This window comes from Echiichthys vipera, assembly GCF_963691815.1.
Source record: "Echiichthys vipera genome assembly, chromosome: 14".
Classification (NCBI taxonomy): Eukaryota; Metazoa; Chordata; class Actinopteri; order Perciformes; family Trachinidae; genus Echiichthys; species Echiichthys vipera.
In genome coordinates, this window is record NC_139839.1 from 16958918 (window position 1) to 16981018 (window position 22101).

Sequence of the window (22101 nt, forward strand, 5' to 3'; positions counted from 1 at the left end):
GACTTTCGTGACATGACTGATCAGAGGATGGGCCTAGCAGACGCATTACAGACAGTTTTACATCAACCAGATAAATCTCCTATCAACTGTTATTTCTTTCAATCACCCCAAAAGAAAAAGAACAATGAATACACAGCCTCATTAATGTGTGATGTGTTGTGTAGCTTGTTTACCAAGGCCACACTCACACTTGGCCCAGATGATCCATGCCGTGCTTTAGCGAGATTTGTCCCCCCTCCCTCCCCCTCCGCACGGCCCAGGCACGCTTTCACTCACATTACTCGAAATGATCAGGGCCTCGGCTCGATTGCTTCTTGCTTATACATCATCACCGATCTGAGATTTTATTTTGTCCAACTATTTCTGAAGTTTCCTCCTCCCCTTCAGATCACCACAAACCCATAGGCGAAAATCTTTTTAAATGTCCGTCGCGGGAACAGTCGCATATAAACAGAAACCAGGGCCGCCGTCAATGCTTGTGCTTGTACATGTGCAATCATGCTTTACTGAAGCCCACCTCTCTCAACCGGGCCGTGGCTAGGAAGTGTGCAGCGCTTATGCACGGAGCACTTGTACTCCCATTGGTCAAACGAACTAGACTTTAGCTGTGAATTGTGCTTGGGCACGGTACAGATGGATAGTGTGAGTAGACCCTTTATCTCCTCAAGAGCACTGCCTCATTTGTAACCTAGAATGTCTTCCTTTCCGCCTCTCACTGTAGTACAACGTAATCTAAGATAGACTAGACTACATTTGTCATGCCAGACACTATGGAGAGAGTGTATATGAAGAAAATGTGAGGACTGCAGTTTCTAAGCATTCAAGTAGTGAATTAAACCTTGAACCAATGGATGGGGTTAGCAGTCCTTACTCATGCTTAGCCTAGAAATACCACCTCACAAAACCCTGTCTGCCAGTTACCAGACACAACAAAAGATAAATTATCAGGTATTAGCAAACTGACTACTCAACCTTGACTATTAATCTGTTCAATGCTCTTAAACAAATGGCCCCTGCTAGTTAATGGGTTCCTCTAGTGGGGGGTTTAATCTTAATGTAAATCCCCCATTGGGTGTCAGTGCATACTAGTATGGACAAGATCTGTCTGGTCATGTGCAGTTAGTGTTGTACGTTAACAAATGTAACATAATTACTGATTCTAGTTAAAGTGCTTTTATTGTCATTAGTTGTCCTTACTTATTTACTCACAACAATACAATCTAACATGAGAATAGGGTTCTGAATTAGTTTTTGAGGACGTTTTGAAGTAGCGTGAGATTATGAGAGTTGTTGTCTTGACATACAACATAAAGTATGCTGATAGAACATGTTTGAGTTGTGATGTATAGGAAATCTATTCATACTTAGTTTATTTTTATCTGAATGTAATTAAAAATATCAGTTTTTCTTCCTTGCTACTGTCAGCTGAGCTGTTGGTTCATGGGTGTATTGCATTTGTCTAGTCAACAATGGTTATGGCATTTCATTTCAATAATTGTCACAAACACAGCATTAAAACAAATAAAGAGGGAAAAAAAGCATCTGCTTCTGGCTCAAGTTAAAATCTGTCAGCAAAATACAGACTCAGCCAGTTGGAGGAAGGGGGTGGAACTGACCTACTTGTTTATGAAGTATTGATTGTGGCCATATGAGGGTACCCTTTTTATTATAACTGCATGCTGAGTTAGTACAAAATGCAGGATATGAGGGATGTTGCATGGCTAGCAGTAAGTGGAAGGACGGACTGAGAATATCAAGTGTTTTTATTCTGTTGGTTTTGACATACAGTCTACGGGTTTGACCTCTATTAGTGCTGCAGAGCCATGTTTTGATGAGCAGGTCCCCATACTATTTTGTATTATATATTCTGTGCATGTGCACACGGATGCACATGCATGCCACAATCTATACAGAATGGAAACTAAAGCACAATTGGATGATACATTGACATATTGTTATAAGCAAGACAGATATTGTCTGATAATGTTGGTTATTTTAATGTTTTAAAAAAAACATTTGCTTTCTTTGTTAACTCAATAGAAGTTAATGGACATGCATTTCCAAGCTTATTTAACTGTTAGGCTAAGCAAAATAACCAATTCATTTTTACTTTGTTTAGTGGAAATATATTGTGAAAGCATTAATCGCTGTGGCACTTGTTTTATTTTTGCCTAATGCAGTGTGTTTGTGTGCGTGTGTTTGTACTGTAAGTTTTCTCGTATTGACATCATTATCGTGCGTGTGTGTCTTTTAAAGTTTTTGTGCAATTTAAGATCTAATCAGTGTAAATTGAAGATGTTTCTACCATCGACACTGAGGCTTAAATTAGATTACTGGAGTTTCTCTGGTCTACAGGAGCATTCAATTATTGGTTGGCTAACTGAACAACTTCATGACAGTTGCTGAAGTTATCTTAAAGTTTTTATCTCTTTACACACTCTGGCAGTATTTGCATAAGACTGTCATTTAAGCACATAAAACTCGAGTACAGCTGTGAGGAGAGTGCCGGTGTGTATTTTACAGTGCATCATTTGGTCTCGGGTGAAATAGAAATAGATTCTCAATTCCCAAACTGAATCTTCCAAACACCAGCTCACAAACATTTCAAGGGTCAGTCTTGGGGAGCTTCTGGTATCATGCAATGTCCTTTCCCTTCTCTTTATGCATTGGATTTAGATGCTGTTGTGTCTTTGTGTCTGAATTGTAGGTTGAATGTGCTTTCCTCCAGCCTGGACACCATGAGCACCATCTCGCCGACAGACTTTGACAGCTTGGAGATCCAGCAGCAGTACAATGATATCAACAACCGCTGGGACCTGGCAGCAGAGACTGACTGGGATAATGAGAACAGTTCAGCTCGCCTCTTTGAACGCTCACGCATCAAGGCTCTTGCAGGTATGCTACTCTTCAGGCCCACAAATGTAGATGTTTGCATGGGGTCAATATGCACAATGTGCACTCTGTGTACTGTAGCAGTGTGATGACAACTGACAAAGGGTTAGGTTCACTTTGAAGCATTATCCTTTGTCACAATTTGAAACATTGTACAACAAAAATGAGGTTTACACTCCCATGTATGATTTACTATAGCACTGAACTTTATGAAATTGTTATATTTGATACTTCTTTGTGAGATCTTACTGGTATATTAGGTTGACCTGCGCAATCAGTGCCAAAAAATATAATAATAACAATGTTTAGTTTATATGACACTGTGTTAGAGCGGTGTTGATTCAGCTCAATGACAATTTTTGAAGCTACAGTTAGTAGTGTTTTGAGGTTATTTTACTTTGCTAATAAATATAATAGTATGGGCAGAAGTCTCCATCGCAAAGTTGAGCTTCAAAACGAAACCAGCAAAATAAACTTATCATCAAACCCATAGAAATCAAATATTTCTGTGTAGAAATAGATTTTTTTCTATTTCTATGATCAAACTATTAGCTATAACGATGGACAAATTGCAATGCAGGCTCCAATAAATCCTGCTGAGCTGAATGTTGTAAGTTAAGATAAGATGTTGAAAATTCAAATAATACAATCCAAAGACTTAACAAGTACAGTACACTAATGCAAGCCTTAGAAATATTCATCTAAATTTAATAATTATTTTGGACAAATGAATATCAATGTTGGAGCAAACTGTACAAAACACGACTGTATCTGGAAGTGTTTTTGATTTTAGAATTTCATTAAATTATACTGTCAAACTCTACAGCAACTGTTAAAAGTGCTGAAACGTGCACAGTGTGGGGTTAAGTTCATCAGCATTTGAAAGACAGTAAAATTTAGTATTTTGCATTTTACAATTTCAAGAAGAAACATTATCAAACAGTGGATTGAGATGTTTGGTAGCGGCCAAATCTTTCAGCTGTGTAACAGCTTTGGTAAAAGGCATTTTTACTTTGTTTTTCAGTCACATACTGACTCACTTTTCAAGCTTTTGGTGGAAGTGGGTTGCAGATATATCATATTTCCTCATATTTATGCCAGTATGGTAACTGTTTTTAAAGTAACATTTTTAAATGAGCAACAGAAATTTGAGAAACATATGACATGTAGAAACAAACTTATACTAATTTGCACAAATCTAATGATGAGGCTCTGTAGACTGAGGAACTTTTCAGTCCCAAAAGGCACAATTCTCTCTTTATAGGGCAAGACAGAAATACTTCCGAAAGGAGGACAGCGGTATAGTCAATTCACCACGGAGCAATAAGCAGTGATGGAATGAGGTGGTGAGACTAGACTTTAGGGCTAGGTGTGGTACAAATCTTCCATCTATGGAGCAACACTCAGAGATAATTAACCATTGAAAATGGTAATAATGTGAATTTGTTTTTGCCGGTCCATTCATGTAACGACCATTAAAAAAAATGTATCCAGGGTTTCTGAATGACAATGTGTTTTCTGAGCTGGAGATCTCTGCATTAGACCCCATGTTGTGCCCAAACAGTAGTCTTGTGGTTGCACCAACCTTTGAGAGTCTTAACATCCTCCAAAGCTGTGCAAGTGCTGGTCTACTATTCTATCCTCCAACTAATGTGACCCAGGTGAAAATCCCCATGACTCTGTTATAAGTTGTAGTAAATCCAGTGTGTGTGGGTGTGTCTGCGTGCCTGCCTGCGTGCATATGTTTAACTACCCTGAACCTTCCTGGTTTCATATTCTACAGATAAAATCTCTATTAATAGTCAAAACAAGTTGCAGTGTCATTGAGAACCCAGCAGAGGGGAGCAACAGGCAGGAGGACACACACACAGACACACACACACGCACACACACGCACACACGCATTCACACATTCACACATACACACATACACACATAGCAGAAGCCCACGCACACACAAGCGGCAAAAGCCAAGCTCTGGTGATCTCTAAACAGAGCACCACTGTAGTCAAAGTATTTCAGAAAGATAAACCTAATTTCACTTACAAATACATCCTGACTTATTTCCTCATGCCGACACAAAACACTGTGGGTGTTGCCTGGTTTCATTGTACAGTCCTTAAAGATATACTTTATCTTTGCTGACATATAATTATGGAAAGCAACAGGGGCTGTAATACTATTTGCACAAGTGTGACCAGAGTAGGCTGTGTGTGTATTTGCGTGCTCTCCCGCGTGAATACCTGTGATACCATTTCCGTTTGACAAGTGTGGGCTTGATGCACACATTCTTTGACATGCTGTAGCAGCTATTTGCCCCTAGGCATGGCTCCTGCCCACCTCTTTACAACTTATCCCCAAATGTCAAGACCTTTAGCATTCTGTTAGCTGCTACTTACTTAAGCTTCTTTCTCTCACAGTCTCAATTCATCTTTCTCTGCTTTTCTCTCTGTAATATGTGTGCCTTATTTCCTGGTTCACACCTGTTACACCCTTCCAGTCTGTTACAGTCATTTGACTTGCTGTCAAATGTTTCACAGTAGAGAGTTTCCCCTGTGTTAAGATCATTGTAATTTGCATAAACAACCACTTATCTACTCTTCTTTACTGTGTCAGTAGCAAGGCAAGCGGTGCAAATTTGCTTTTTTTTTTTTTTTTAAGCCATGCCTGGCTTCCCACTCAAACAGTTGCATGAATTTTCTTGTGTAAGCTTCCACAGTAGGAAAAAGCAATGCTTTTTTATTAACATTATGTTACCGGTATTCTTCATGATATATCCACATCATTATCATAGATATGACAAATCAGTTGAAGCTGGAAACCACCAATTAATTAAGAAACACAGACCAGGCCTGTATATCCGATGTGTATAATGAACTAAGAAACAACACAGAAGCATGAATCGTCGAATATCGTATCAGTTCACTGCCCTTCTTTTGGCCACATTTGGGAGACTTCAGTGATAGTGTCACTCTCACAAAAAATCAACCCTACTTGTTCCAGGAAGATTCCCCTTCAGATCAGATGTATACTGTCAGCGTTTGAGGTATGGTCAAGCCTTCTGCCCTCCCCCGGGTCTTTGAATGTTTTGTGCTGGTGGATAAAATGTACATGCTCAGCAAGAGATTTTTCATTTCTCTCTCTGGTAGTGTGACTCCCCTGCAGCTTTTATCTTTTCCTCTTTTTCATCTGTGTTCATTCACCACACCAGGCCATCATTAATTATCATTAATTCTAGTTTGCTCAATGCAGAAGTTTCTCTCACATCTTTCTTTGGTAGACTTACTTATTGTTTGTTTTCATGTTTCACAAGACTCAGAAAACAACTGTCATGTTCCTATCCAGTGTGTTTATTTATTAGTATATCCAAAAGACCTATGGGTTGTATAGGGAGGAAACGGCTTTAGCGTAATGTGAAGATGCATGTGCCAGACACACAAACCTGCCATCACATCTGCCTCTCATGTTAAGTAGGATTGTGATGTTTGATATATGCCCAATGGGATCTTAAATGGCCATTACCAGTTTACCAGGTCTCTGCTGCTCATTTCTCACTGCATGTGACCACTGCAAAGCCTCTGTTCCTCAGAAGGAAGTGTGTTCTGTTTGGATCTCATTAGTCAAGTCCCCCTCTATAAACACCCAGTCACAGAAGGCCCAGGGCATTTGGTCCACTAATGAGACCAATCCAGATGCTCCCTGCTCATCAGGACAAGCACAGCTTTAAAAAATAAAAAAACAACCAGACCTTTTTACCACTGCCCCCTGTCCAGACCAAAAGCAATCCTCTCGTACGAAAGGTTGACCTTAGTCCTCAGTGTGTTTACAGTCTTGTGTAATTTTGCACACATAGGCATTTTTTACCATTGCATTTTAGGGTGTTAATTAGAGGCTGCAAGAAATGGTAATCCTTCCATTCAATGAGTTGCGCATCTTTCAACATATATAATGGTCTCTTATTTTTTCTGCTGACAGTGTTCTTGGTTTACAGATTTAAATAAATACAGTTTTATTATTGGTATTGCATTACAGAGCAAAGCCAGGGAAGCTATAGTTACTGTTGCCATGCTATGATGTTCCTTTGTTCAGTGATAGAGTGAAATAATTGTTTTGTAAAATTCATATCCCAACACAATTCAAGTCCATTTTCCTCCAGTGTTTGCCTGCAAGCAATTGGCCACAATAAATATTTAAAGCCAATAAGAAATGTTTCCATAACAAATTGCACCATACATCATTTTTTATTTGTCCCTTATCTAGTAAGACATAAAATGTGTCAACATACAGTGTAGTTCTGTAATTGTTTTAGGCGGGTAATGACTCACTTCCACCCCCACGCCTGCCTAACCACCTGCCTGAAAAACAGACCCGTTCATAATTCTAAATCTTGTACAGGCAGGAAAAAGCTTGTGTGTTGCTGAGACAACAACTTCCTTCCTGTCTTAACGTCTTATCATACGGCAACAGAAAAAGGGAGATCAAATCTTATCTTAGAGAGTGAAAGAAATAAGAACCACACAGCGAGACAACAGGATAAGTGGATGCGATCTGAGGAGGACTTTCATGATGTACTTTCTTGGTAGGCCACACCCCGGTGTGCCCTGGAATTAAGGTAGAGATGAATAATCTGCTCCAGGCTACACTGAGCACAGAACTCTAATGGTTTAGTCCACCTCTACACCTCCTCCCTCCCCTCATCCTCCCACCGTGTTCTTCCTTTGTGCTCCTCCCTCAAACACACCTTATGCAAATGACACAATTTTCAGAAGGCACAGCAGGCTTTGTTTACACAGCTATCCGACCGCAGCCAGTTAGCCTGCTCTGCTGTGCTCTGCTCCAGCAAATGCGTGTTCAGAGTTTGAGGGGAAGGAATCGCCAGCCTTGAATCACAAGGGAGTGCGACCAAAAGTTTTTACTTTGCTCAGACGCCACAAGTGTGTTGAAATTCTTCACAGGAGGTGAAACAAGAACATTTTGTTCTTTAGTTTTGTTTGAAATGATTCTTTGAGAAAATCCTCCACCGTTGCACTGCTGTATTTTCATTGGATAAGGTGGGACATACAGTAGAAGAAGAAGAAAGGAACAGGCGGCAGAATTTTCAAGCTTGTGTTGTGCCTTACTGAGGGAATCAAGAAGAGGAGGACAAAGGCATTTTGGATATACAAAACTTTTACTTTCTCGAAAACCCGCTAAAGGATTTGATACTTTTTAGTGGGAAAGGTTGCCTCTGCTGTGCTATGTAGGAGAACTCCCATTCATTCTGTATCTGAGGAAATCTTGGGAGAGAGATCCCGAAAAAAAGGCCATGGAGTTGGACCGCAGGGACAGAGAGCCCTGCTTGTCCCCAGCGGCATTTGTTAATCAGGTGCAATACTCTAACATCCTGGAAGGAAGGTTTAAGCAGCTTCAAGGTAAGACTTGATGTGGTTGAAAGGTAAATTCCATTCTATTTGGGATTTTGTAACGCCTTTGTCAACAGTTTTATGTTCGCCAAGACAATATATTTGAATATACAGTTGTTTTATTGACGTCATAGGTTAGAACCTCAAGTTCTTTGTGTGTAGCTTATGGAAACAGTTGCTAATGTTAAAAGTTATTGATTAGACCATCCTAGTGTGAAAGGTGCTACCCTTTTAACCTAACACATATCCTGTTGTTTGTTGAGACAGGAAATATTGAATCGGATTATCTTGCTAGTGCTATAGAGGTAGTCTTAAAGCAGGGGCGCTTGGTTGTAAATGAGTCCCCAGCAATGGTTCTGCATTTTTCTGGCATAAGTGATTACCTGTGAGACGTTGAAGAGACTCCTCTCTCAGTTCAGCGCTATTTTAGTGCTTAATGTGGAGAGAATCGAGAGCCATAGTATACACACACGGTAGGCTTCAGCTCAGCTTTAAAGCAGGCAGTCTGGCACCTGATCACTGGGCCACCTGTCCTTTCTGATCTTATTACAATGCACAGCTCTGTCTCTGGCTAAAGCCTGTGAGGTCCTGCAAACATGAATCAGAGAGGCCAGTGGGTGTGACATTGGACTTAGGAAATGATGTGGTCACTAAAGTGCAACCCCCCTTAAAATTTGATTAGGTGATTAATTTTAGGGGAATCCTCTAATTCCTTTCTTAGTTTCTTAAACATCTGTAAATGTTTGTTACTGTCAATGGACGTAAAAATGTCCCTTAGTCATAAGCCATGACATGAGTGTTTGCAGTAGCTGAGTGTGTACGGGCAATAGTGTATGAAACTGGCATTTCAGTCAGTGGTGTGCATGAAGATCACGGTGCTAGTTTCCTGTCCCTCCCTGGTTGCTGTCTGGAATGGAGAGCTGTCTTAGAATTTACTTTAGGATCTACTCTCTCTGAATGTTGGACATTCTTGTAGTGGACCAACAATAGTTCAACATCATTATTTAAGCAAAATCTTTAATGCCACTGAGAAAGAGATTAGTCAGACGAAAGAATATAAGTCTGTAAAGGGATGATTAAATAAAAAAAGTTTACACCTCCACAGTGTCAGCACCAATGCTCTTTACTGGAGATGAGACCCACAGAAGAGATAGTATCTTCTACTTTAGTGAATATACAAGATTTACAACATTTTCAGATTTAATGTGCAACTTTGCACACAAAAAGCTAAGGGTACGTACCTACACGTCTTTTTGAACTTGCCAGGAAAGAAAACCTTTAACCCATTGTGTAATTTTGGGGGTCAGAGGTCAGTCAGCGAATTTACGCTGACTGGATTTATTCCCACTTCCCCACAACAAGAATATTGTGAAATGAGGTTCATTCAAACCGGAACTCTATTTATGAATATATAAGGGATTGTCCAGTAAGATACATGTGATGTTCTTTGTTAGTCATCTCTGTGCATGGATATGTTCTTGATACAGTTTGCTGTAAACATAGTCACACACATTCTCAGACACACACACACACACACACACACACACACACACACACACACACACACACACACACACACACACACACACACACACACACACACACACACACACACACACACACACACACACACACACACACACATACACACAAACATTTTGGAAACACCCACTTGTATTTCCAGTTTGACTACCCTGGAGGCTCATTCTTTGTTACTCCCTCTCTCCACCCTGTGTTAAACCATGATTTCTGCTGATGAAATAGAAGATGCGCACTTGCATAGTTTGGTGTCCGCTTCACACAAATGGAAGCATTCAAAAAAATAGTTTTGTGCATGTGAAAACATACATTGTCACATTAATTTGGAATATTTGTCACCTTCTTACATGCAGTTTGTGCAAGGTGCCAAATTGATTTCCATATGACATTTGTAACATCCTAACAGAGGGACTTATAAATATTTGAAAAAAAAACATTTTTAGTGGCTGGAAACTCAAAGATCGATTTTTCAGGACCTACTGTATACCGGCCCTGAAAGGACTGAACACATCTAGCATTATCTGACTCAGTGATGAAAGATAAGTAACTAAATAACTACGGCCAAGGCAGAAAGCTTTAATGGAACACCGGGTCGCCTGGTTAATTTGATGTAAAAGGAAAAACCTTTAGCTTTGTGCCATGTCTTTATTTACAGATGAAATGACAGTTGCTGTTTTCCTAATAGGTTTTTGAGTTTTGACCCAGTCTCACATTATATGTTGTTCATCATAAATTAATAATTGAGACAATTTACAACTTATCTGGCATTTTATAGTAGCCCAAATCACACTAAGCAAATTATGTTGTGAAATATACTGTATAGTGCCTTATGTGCAATAATGCAATAGAGAGATGCCATGATGTGAAAGTTCATATTGCGTAATACTTCTAGTCATTGATCTTGGCGCCAAGATAAATGCATTGTCAGTTTGGTTTGATGTACTGGTTCTTAGATAAATATAGAGTGTTACGTTAGGCTACAGGGTCACTGTCCTGGCTACCTGCACCCTCTGAGTCAACTGCTGTGGACTTGTGGACTCGGTATGCATTGGCAGTTAAGCTTTATGCAAATAGACAGTGCTTTGACACAGCTAGAAGTTTAAAACACACTTAAAAACACAGACATGTGAAAAGATGTCCAAGCAAAGTATGCTGATTTTTATCGTACTGAATTGACTGAGTTGACACTGCAGTGTCTAGTTAGGTCCTGTCAATCTATCTCTATAGTCCTTTTATCTTCAGGTAATTTAGTTCTGTTAAATCAAATCACAACGAAGAAGTTCTCCTTTTCTCAGTGAATTCTTCGCTGTTCAGATCAGAAGCATTTTTGCACTTATACTTTATTTAAGAATCTCAATTGATATTGAAAGAGATCAGTGTTGAGTTTTGGGTCAAGTTGCAAGTCTAGTGGCACACTTTGAATTGAATGTTGTAACTTAATATTTCTAACACTCTTAGTGAAAGCTCTGACTGCAGTGGCCTCCAGCTGTAACTCGGAGTCACATTACCTTGGTCAGGGTTCATCATACGTACACACAGACACACACACAAAATGCCATTTTGTTTGTACAGTTTAACCAATATTGACAATTTTCTACTCGGAAAGGTAACACGAGAGTGCTGTTTTAAAGTCTTCAAGACAATTATTGTCTTGTTGACATTTCACACACATTTTGTGTCCAGATGTTATGGCTGAGAGGTGCCTGCTTCTGTCTCTTTTCTCGTGGGATTGGCCTTGGCCAGTCCCCTCCTCCCCTATCTTACCCATTATCAGCCACAGCTGCAGGTGGCACAGAGGGGCATGACCTGAAGGGCATATGCAGTGCCTCCACTGGCTTCAGAAAGGAAAAGAGGACAGTGCTGTAAGAGGGCTCTCCATTTTATTCACACTGTGAAACCTGTTAGGCAAAACACATCGTCTTTCTATACTTGTGACCACAAACTGTGAAAATAACTCATGCCACATGTGGCAAGGCGGCGGTTTTACCACAGTCCTACTTTCAATGTCCTTAGCAAAGGGAGGGCAGTTCCGCTTGTCAAGAAATGTTAAAGCACAGGCATCGGTACGAGTCATTTTGGGCACTTTGATGTGCACACACATTACTTGGTCACAGTTTTTTTTAATTATTAGCATAAATAATTGGTCTGATGATATGCAGAGATGGATACTTAAAAAATGTAGAGATGCAATACTGAGGGTGGATTTAAGTTTACATGAAATATTTACATAAATACAGAAAGTAAGAGTTAAACATGCAGTACAGTGTACAAGATGTATCACTTTTCCAACTGTTGCTGAAACATTATTTACAAATACCAACTCCTTCTGCAACAACAACATGCGTTGTCTTCGTTGTTTGCATTGCTCGTGGCATCCATCTAGCATCACACAACACAACCATAATTGACTCTTCCGCTCTCTTCATTCAAACCACCCACTGGTGTCAATACAGAATGGTAACCACTCACCACAAAGCTTACAAGCTGCCTTTGACTCTCTTGAGGGGTTTTTTCTCACTATGGTATGTGATAAATACTTCATGAAAACAAATAACAGACAAACATTTAAGATGTCAAGGTCGTCCTCTAATGAGTGCCTTGGCTCTACTCTGTAATCTCAGACGGCAAAACAGTTGGAAGCCGATGGTTAAGCAATGGATTCTTGAGCCTTAGTTTTCAGTTAGAAGAACTCATGCTACTGTCTGAATGCAGCGTGACACAACTAATACATGTGTAGGTAGTAGGGGCGTGACAAGATATCGTCCCATGAGACCTTGCCATATTGAAGTGTGACGATATTTCTCGTCAAGGTGAAAAGTTGTTTTGCAGTATCAATATATAAGTGGATAAACGGCACCAGAGTGACAGATACAACAAAATGTAAATACTTTCAGCTTCTTTAACATCAGGCTACAAGATATAGTTTCACCCCTTGTAGGTAGGCAGTCTGTAGGTTCTCGAAGAAAATCGAATGTAAATCCAATTTTGTAATATGTTTTGGCTCTGTTTCTGAAATACGATACGTATGTGTTTATTTTGTATTCTCATGTAGTTTGAACACTCTTGACCAGGTGAATTTCCTTCACGGGAAAAAAGGTAAGCTTGAACTTGGATTTAGGGATTTAAGTTTTGTAGCCTACACTAAAAATAGCTGTTCATCTGGTCATGTTTACACTTTCAACATTGTTTGTTTTTGTATCTCTTATGTTGCTACCAATGCAGCAAAGAAGAATTTTATCTTCTTTTGGTATTGGGTGAAATCAATGGAGAGGTACCAGGTTATGCATTCATCCAGCTTTACCTTAAAATATGCCAAACATGGCAGATTGGTGTCAAACTAAAAATGTTCATACGTGCATACTGTAGACATACGCACTACTCATACACAATGTGGTTTTCTGTCACACTTAATTAGTTTTATACAAACTGTTGCTCAAAGCCAGTTTAACTCTTAATGTTCTGAATTTACGATAGAATGTCATTGTTGAACGAAATGTTTCTAAGTTTGCCGTCGTTGCAATATAGAATTATCATATTTTAGATTTTTTTTCTAGCTACGTAAGAGCAGACCTCAAAGCCAGAGAAAAGTCAGACTCCCAGTGATGAGTGCCTCTCTGCCATAGCAGAGCCAGCCATACCATAATCTTGTCTGTGTGGGAATGTCCAAGAGATGGTCATTAAAGCAGATTACAGCAGACAGATTGATGGAAGCAGTTTGCTGTTCCTTTCTGAGGACGGGGTGACCAGATGTACTCATTACGCAAGCTCAGGGTGTCAGAGTTTATGGAGTCAAGGGCTTTTCAAACCAAAAAAAACAGAAATCTCTAGGGACAGAAGCCATGACCTGGGCAGGACATAAAACAAAATTTTTAGCAGAATTTAATGATTACCAGCCTATGTTGTAGCCAGAACTATTTTCTGTAGCTCCTATGCAACTTCTTACAAATATGGCAGTCAGGAAATGTTCAAAAGACAGTAGTTCAGTGCCTTTAAATGAAAAGTAGACAAAATCTTCAGTATACATTTGGTGCTACTGTATGAAGTGCTTACTATGGTAAGCTATTTATGGATGGAGTCACGTCTTGTCCTCTGTGCTGAAGTGACGCCACTGTAAGCCAAAGTGCAGTATCATGCAACACAGGGATCTGCAGGGGAAAATTAGCCTGTGTGGCTAAATCTGGCACATTTCCATGTGTGACTTTGTTGCTCTTGTTAATTAATGTGCATTGTCCCTTTTTAAAAATAAAATAACAATAACAAATAACAGCAAAGTGATGCCAATTAATTGAGAAGATATCTCTATTTCCCCCCAATTAATACTTATTATAGTCTCTGTGATGACAATTTCATCAGTCAGTCAGGGCATGGTCAGTGGTCAGTGGGATCTGGGCTGACATCTTTCAGTGGGCAAGTGTCTGCTGTGTATACAGCAACACACAGCACACATTTCTGTCATTGAAGTGGACTTCAATTTCTACAAACACTTCATTTTCCTGTAAATTTAACACTGTAAACCTTAAACATCAGGGTCCAAATCTGGTGATGATCAACAATCTTTGGAGCCGTTGAGAGCTGTTGAGAACTGATTAAGCGATCTAAATGCCTTTGGCTTTAGTCCTAGCCTCAATCCAACTTCTGGCAGTTTAAAATATCATCAATATTTTGTATATTTGTGCATAAATTGGCTAGCATGTATGGTGTGCTAATGCATAGATGCACCGATTTGATGTAGTTTTCCATCATAGATGGGTGTGAGCCGGGGCCCAGCGATTCATTGTGTTTCATATCCGTCTTCATTTTTACACCAAGTATGATCCTAGCCCCTATGAGCCACACAGACAGGATTACGTCTGGCGGCATATTTGCTCAGATTACCTGTAGATACTCATCATTCTCAACAGTGCTAAAGTTTGTGTGGGGGTTAAATGGGAAAGCATTGGCAAGCTAATCCCCAGTACCTTCACCCTACTCCCCTGCCTTGACTTAAAGCTCACTTCAAGAGAAAAACATGTTTAAAGTGACTGGACATGCCCAAATATGCTTTTGAAACATTCAATGATGCCTCTAACCACTCGTTCTGATCTGCCACTTTGTAAACAACGGTGGAAAAACATGGCATTAAAAAAATTACAACTGCTTGTTTTTCCAGCTGACACATAAACGGAGTCAAGAAGTACAGGTTGAGCTCCATGTTGGTCCAGAGATGTTAAATGCTCAGTTCTGTTAAATATTTAATGAAAATATATTTAATTCTAGTCCCAGAGTGTTTAAAATACCATAAGGTAATTTAGAGTCCAGTTTTAACATGTTTATTTTTTGTAAACAAAATATATCAGTAAAATAAAGTGGTCCATTGAATCCACATTAGTTATAGTGCATATATTCATATCTAATGTGGTACGTAGTGGGTAGGCAGTTTTGTCATATCTTACAGCCCTTGTCTTGGCATTTAGGGCGCACTCACACTGTCCTTCGCACCGCGCCCCGGGCTTTAGGGTACTTGTCCCCCCCTCCCTCTCTCCCCGCTGGCCAGCCCGTTTGTACTCACACCGCCTGGGCCTCGCGCAAATGCTTCTTGCTGTCCATACGTCTTCACGCCGTAACACGTCAAACGAATTGATGACGTCATCGTGATGCGTCGCTTTGTTTACAAATCTTTCCATAGACCTGAGTTTTTGTGCGTCTTATCCGACTGTTTTTGAATATTTTCATCCGCCCAAATCTGAAGTTAACACTCCACCTCCGCATCACATCAACATGACCCATTCGCCGCCATTGTTGTTGTTAAATGTCCGTGCATGGTCCGTCTTTTCTTTTCTTTTCTATGTCCGAACAGGCGCACATAAATGAAGTAAGAGCCGCCGTAGGCGTCATGCTCGTACACGTGCGCACACGCGTGCTCGTACATGTACGCTCTACAAAAGCCCACCTCTCTTAAACGGGCTGTGGATGGCCAGCTGGCCGCAGCTAGGTGCGGAGCGGTTGCACTCACACTGGTCAAACGCACTAGGCTTTACCCGCAAAACCTGATTTGGCCCGGTGTGGAAGGACAGTGTGAGTGCGCCCTTAGTGTGGGCAAACTATTGCTATGAATTGTCCATGTTTCAAGGCTTGTGTGGAAAGTCATTATTTTGGGATTTATTTTTTCTAAAAAAGCCAAGATTACGCTAGACTTAATCCCAGTTCAGACCAAAGACTCACGACAAGACAAGTTGAAACTTGCAACTACTTAAAATGTGCAGGTCTGTAACGTTCTGAAACCTGCCAGTTCACACCAGTGAGACGATGTATCATCTCCATAGCAACGCCTCTCTGTACTTCCATTCCTACTTATGACTTTTCAGGCTTTTTTTTGTAGCTTGATATAATTTGTAGCATTATATAATATACATGAGGTCAGAGATAGTGAGATACTTGCTACAACTGCCTTTCTAGTAGTAATGAAACAGCCAAAATACTGTTTTATGTCCTTATTCATTCTCTCTCTCTCAGAATTATTATAGGTTAGTAAAAAATAAAAATAAATAGATCATTTACATGTGGATATACAAACATTATAGTTGATATATCCACCCATGAACCAACAGCAGAGTCCACAAATGTCACGTTGTTTGAAAACAGCTGCAACAGGTTTGCCCTTATCCACCGTGGCCACAGCTGATGACAAGCTCCTGTTTGCGTGCCATAATGAGAAAACACGTCAGACTGCTGTCTGTGTTTGCCCGTCCTGTGTTCTTCAGTAACCTTGTTATTAGCAGCGCAGTAGCAGCAGGATTGCAGCATTTCTTCTTTAGGACCCCTGCCCACTGCCCCACTGCTGCCTACTCATTGCTGGGTGCTGTCACAACATGACCAAGCATCAGGAAGGAATGTAGGATCCTCCACTGTACCTCACCTGCCACAGTAATCCGCCTCTGCTGGCTCGTTGAACAGCTTCAATTGTTTTAATGGTTCTTTAATAATGGAATAATTTGTCCATGTGGTGCACGGGACCAATGGGAAGAGAAACAAAGCAGGTTTAGTGAATCAATTCTGAAAAGTTAAATGAATAAAGTGGTAACACCCCAAAACAACCAGCACACCCTTTTACAGTACGTAGAGAACTAGGCAGGGCTAAAAAACAGCAGGACTGTTTGACCGATGGTAGCCGTTTGAGTGTGATGCCATAACAATGTCTTGATTGTTTGATATCTTTGAGTTGAGGTGAAGCAGCAAAATGTCCCTGAGACACGAGGGCTGATCGCTGGGATAGCAGAGAAAAACCTGTTTCTGCCTCAGCTCCAGCCCTCCACATATCCTTGTAGGTCATGAATATAGTCACCTGTTTTGAGTTAACATATCAATTTTGTCTTTCAGTTTTACTTTTAAAATATCTATCGGTGCTTAATCTGGAGATGTGAACACACGAGAAAACACATTGTTGAGGGCTTTTTCGTAAAACCTGTTGATTCATGTGTATGTGTGCTTTTGCACCTATTAACTGTAATCTCTTTGCGGCTCATTGTGCTGTGTTTGACACAAGGATTTATCTGCTATTGAACTCCTCGTCTGTAAATGCATGGGCCCTCCCCCAATTGTTACCAAGCCCTCAAGGCAGAAATGAGAGGGGTGAGACATACTGAGTAAATCATACTTTACTTTTTGAAAACAATTATCATGCTACTTCTGCAGTCTTGTCTGAGATATGGAGATTTTAAGAACCTAGTATTATTAAAACTTTTTTTTTTTTTACTTGCTACTGTAGTCTATAAGAATAAGCCCAAATCAGCATTCTATGGTATTCATACTACGAGCAGGTACATGTGATTTACTAGTCCGGTGAAAACAATACCACACATTTTCACTCTCTTTTTGCCTTCTCTGTTGTTTAATGCTCCTGTTTTCTTCTCCTACCACTTCCATGTGTCATTCTGCTGCCCTCAGTTGTGGTGCAGACTGGCATGGGCAGCCAAACTTTACACTGAATAATGGAATATATTGTTTCTTCTGTTGCTGGTCAGTGCACTTTGTCAGACAGTGCTGTCGGGCGGACAGCAACTGAAGCAAGGAAGGGCAATTCACAGTGCTTTGGCATTTTAACACTGAGCTTGAATCATAACAGCCATGTTTTAGTGTTGTTTTTTTGACAGGGTGACAGTCCCAGGTTTAATTTTAAGGCTGTGAGATGACCCCAAAATGCACGGAAATGTGAGTCAACGGGGAAAACTTTACAGATGCGGTCTTCTGCAGTCCGCGCAAATTTGTATTACACCACCCTACATTTTGTGAGCTTGATGATGGAGCATAAACAAACAATAAGGGGAGTTGCTCATTCAAATATCAATGTACATGGCCACTAGAAGTCAAAAACTCCACAGGGTACGTTTTAATACCAGAATTACAGTGAGGTTCAATTCAGGGGTCACTGCTGTAAGGGATGAGTATTTTAATCATGTAATTAATATTAGCTGTGACAGTCAGTTTGTTCCCAATAAATGGGATTTCCCGTCAATGCACAGCGTTACAAAAAGCTATCTGAACTATTTCAAAAGAGGTCCTCTTTACTACAGTATAGGCTCGCAAAAGGGCAAGTGTTATGTCCTGTGGTATTACTCCACCCTAGAAGGCTTGTGTAAAATTTCCAAATCTGTTCTTTTTTTAGGTGACAGTTGGTAGAGTGGTTATTTGCACAACACGCCATCTTTGGTCATCTCACATTGCTCAGTCTTTTTGGAGTGGCTTAATATTAATTTATAAATCAAGTGATAACAGTGACAGGACAGTGATAGCTCGGTAATTCTTACTGAGCCCAGTACTTATATATTTATTTTTATCATACTTCAACCAATTCAAATCCCTTTGAGTGCAGTTCAGATTTTTTTTATTTTTTATTATTCCTCGGGAACAGTCATTAATGTACTGACCTTGTGATTTTATCTCATGGATCTCTTTTGATATGATTATTCAACGTGCTGACCTTCACACTCAAGTTGCATAAACTGCCTGGATATTTGGACCCCTCCTTTGAGTTGAAAGTCTCAGCTACTTTGTATATCGTTGATTTGACATTGCATACTAGTTACTCACCTTCTACATGAGTATCTTTTGAAAAATCAGTATGTACATGTTTTAGAAATACAATGTGTACTGGTTCATGCTTTGATTAGCTTCTTTCAGACAAACCATGCTGTCTCTGCTTTTACTACGGTAAGACCTTTGGTAATCTTTAGATATTTGTTGGGCTAATGTTAGTAGTAACAACATAGTTGTATAATAATGTTATAATACTACAAAATGAAGGTTGAACTGAATGGTGAAGCAAGGAGGACCCTTTAATTCTACTTTCTGTCACATTTTTACATTTTTTGTTTTGATGCAACATATGAAGCACATACAGTGTAGCTTTTGGGTTCATGCTGTTACACCATGGTGCTTCGAAGTGTATTGTGGAAAGAAGGTGTGGTACATTGCATCATCAAAGATGATCGTATCGTGTGGAGCTATGTGAGACAAACACTTTGAGCTTTACTCATGGGGCTATTTATGATTTGGTTTGTTAAAAAATGAGTGTGAAAATATGAAGGTTTTGCTATTTGAATTGTTTTAAGAGAGATGGTCATCTTCCACAACATTCATGATGCTGCACGTAGGTTTTGTTTTACCTATTATTACATTACAGAGATGCTATTCTGATCTATTTTCTGTCTGCTTCAGGTTTTTTTTGTTCTGTGTAGGCTTGTTATATTCTGTAAGTACAATGCTAGAGTAGTGTTTTCAGTAGGAAGACCTTGCGTCCTAGAAAAGAGGTCACCTTGTTAGGTGACAGAGCAGGATTAGCTTCTTACTCCCCTGGTCCATATGCCTGAGCTGCTGTTACAGCTTAATTTATTGTGATTCCTTTTTTAGTCCTGCTCCAATGAAGAAACCGCAAACGTCATTGTCTTTATGCGCAATTTTGCATTGTCACTAACTTTTCTCTTCTAAACTCACGTCATTAGAGCAATTAGCAATGCACACGTGAGCAGTGCCATGGGTAAACTTTGGTCTGAGGAGGGAAAATCTCTCACTAAGCTGTCAATGCAGTGATCCCAGAGACTTAATGGCGTAGCTTATCTGTGAAATGAACTGCTTGGGACAAGGGCTTAAGTCCCTATGATTTACTGTCACCTGTCTTTTCTCAGGAGTGATCAGAGTTGTTGATCAGAGAGTTATTACGCTGTTGTTTTTTTTTAGGGCAAAATTGATTCCTTGTAAATATTTATTTCCCTGACAGTAATGATATTGATGGCAGGGACATCTCAATCAGCAGAGTCAATTGTAATCTTGGTGTAATGCAACTTCAGCCCCCCACTCTCTTGTTTCCTTTACAGATGAGCGTGAAGCAGTACAGAAGAAGACTTTCACCAAATGGGTAAACTCTCACTTAGGCCGAGTGACCTGTCGCATTGGTGACTTGTATACGGACCTACGCGATGGCCGCATGCTCATTCGCCTTCTGGAAGTGCTCTCGGGAGAACAGCTGGTCAGTATCACACAGAAACCACCCCTCTGTCCTAATTTTGACCCCGAGGCCCTGAGCATAACCCTCATCTTGTATCACAAGTCAGGAGGAAAGAGAAATCATGCGCTCCATTTCTTCATTCTTTTAGTGTGATTTACTTCTCCTCCTGCTTCTACTTGATTTGCTCTAAATTCCCATCGTCCCTTACTGTTCATGTATGTTGTGGTCACTTTTGTTCAATAATTTCAACGTGGGTCTTCTCCCTTCTTTTCCTTCTGCTCCCCGCAGCCAAAGCCCACTAAGGGCCGCATGCGTATCCACTGCCTGGAGAATGTTGATAAAGCCCTGCAGTTTCTCAAGGAGCAAAAAGTCCATCTAGAAAACATGGGCTCACATGACATTGTGGATGGGAATCACCGTCTCACACTGGGTCTGATTTGGACCATCATCCTTCGCTTTCAGGTAATATAAAGAGTAGTATTGCAGAGCTCTGCCTGTTCCCCTCTCAGAACATTTGCCACATTTCTTAACTTCTTCCAAGAGCGAGTTTGGCTGTGGGACTTCAGGTCTCCTCGTGTAGCCTAGTCCATCCCCAGGCAAACTAGCAAAAATGGTAGATTAAGTCTACTGTGATGGGATTTACGAGGATATTTTTCATTGTCCTGTGCTTGTCAAGTTTTAACCATTGCTGAAAATTTACACAGATAATAGATAACAGTAATTATATTGCGAGGTCTTATGATCTAGGATTTGTGTAAAATTATGTTGGCACAGTCAGCCATAACTTTATGAATGCTCTCCTGATAGATCCAAGATATCAGTGTGGAGACAGAGGACAACAAGGAGAAGAAATCCGCTAAAGATGCCCTGCTCCTTTGGTGCCAAATGAAAACTGCTGGGTGAGAGGGAGGACTTAATCACACAGGATAAATCCTGTGACAATTTGTGCTATTTCTGGTTTTACTTAGGGTGGTGACTGATGAATCATGCTATGTAGAGTTAATGATTAATGGCTTCTGATCTGACCCTTTGCAGATACCCCAATGTCAACATCCACAACTTCACGACCAGCTGGAGAGATGGTCTGGCATTCAGCGCTATCGTGCACAAACACAGGTCATTGACTTCTTCCTGTACTCGATGTTACCTACTACAATACAACTTGCCCCTATATAGGCATATACTTGTAACTTAATATAGTGATATATAATAATCATCCTGAAAATCAAAAATGTGTCCAGTATCTTCACCTCTCGCAGTACCATTACACGCCTCAGGGGTATTTTTATCCCGTTTTCTATTAAGGTCTCCTCCTACTCCTCCCATCCTTCAAAAAGTCTGCAGTAAGGCTAAATGGACGGAAATAAAAAGAGGAGTATGATGACCTAGATCACAGAAATAATAACCCACTTATTTTCTATGAAGAGCCATGCTTGATAACTCACTTGCACACCCTGCTGCTCATTACAGAGATTGCCTAAGGTGATACGTGATAGATGAATGCAAACATTAGAGTTATTGAACCATGGGATATTCATGTTAACCATTATACTTCCATTTACTTGATCAGGCCCCTTTTTCAAACTACAGAAGCGCTACACAGCAGGAAATTACAATAGGCAAGGATGCTTTCTTTCCATTGTTAGAGTTTATCTATTTATTTTTATTTAATGGTGCATAGCTTCCTTGCTGCACCAGAGTAAGCTATATCAGAGAATACTATCTCTGTTAAGAACCTTTTAATAATATAAATCTGTTTTTTATGAATTAATAACATTCTGTGGAGTA

At 40.1% G+C, this 22101-nt stretch overlaps 1 protein-coding gene across 1 annotated transcript in view; it reads left to right on the top strand.

Annotated features, from left to right (window-relative positions):
- Nucleotides 1-7750: 7750 nt before the first annotated feature.
- The window catches only part of sptbn2 (spectrin, beta, non-erythrocytic 2), a 34183-nt gene continuing 19832 nt past the window's right edge, over nucleotides 7751-22101 (top strand). Inside the window, exons 1-5 of the mRNA XM_083926642.1 lie at nucleotides 7751-8303; nucleotides 20183-20334; nucleotides 20602-20775; nucleotides 21121-21212; nucleotides 21349-21429. Coding sequence (XP_083782768.1) covers nucleotides 8198-8303; nucleotides 20183-20334; nucleotides 20602-20775; nucleotides 21121-21212; nucleotides 21349-21429 — 605 coding nt within the window. The 5' untranslated portion in view covers nucleotides 7751-8197. The remainder of the gene's footprint in view (nucleotides 8304-20182; nucleotides 20335-20601; nucleotides 20776-21120; nucleotides 21213-21348; nucleotides 21430-22101) is intronic.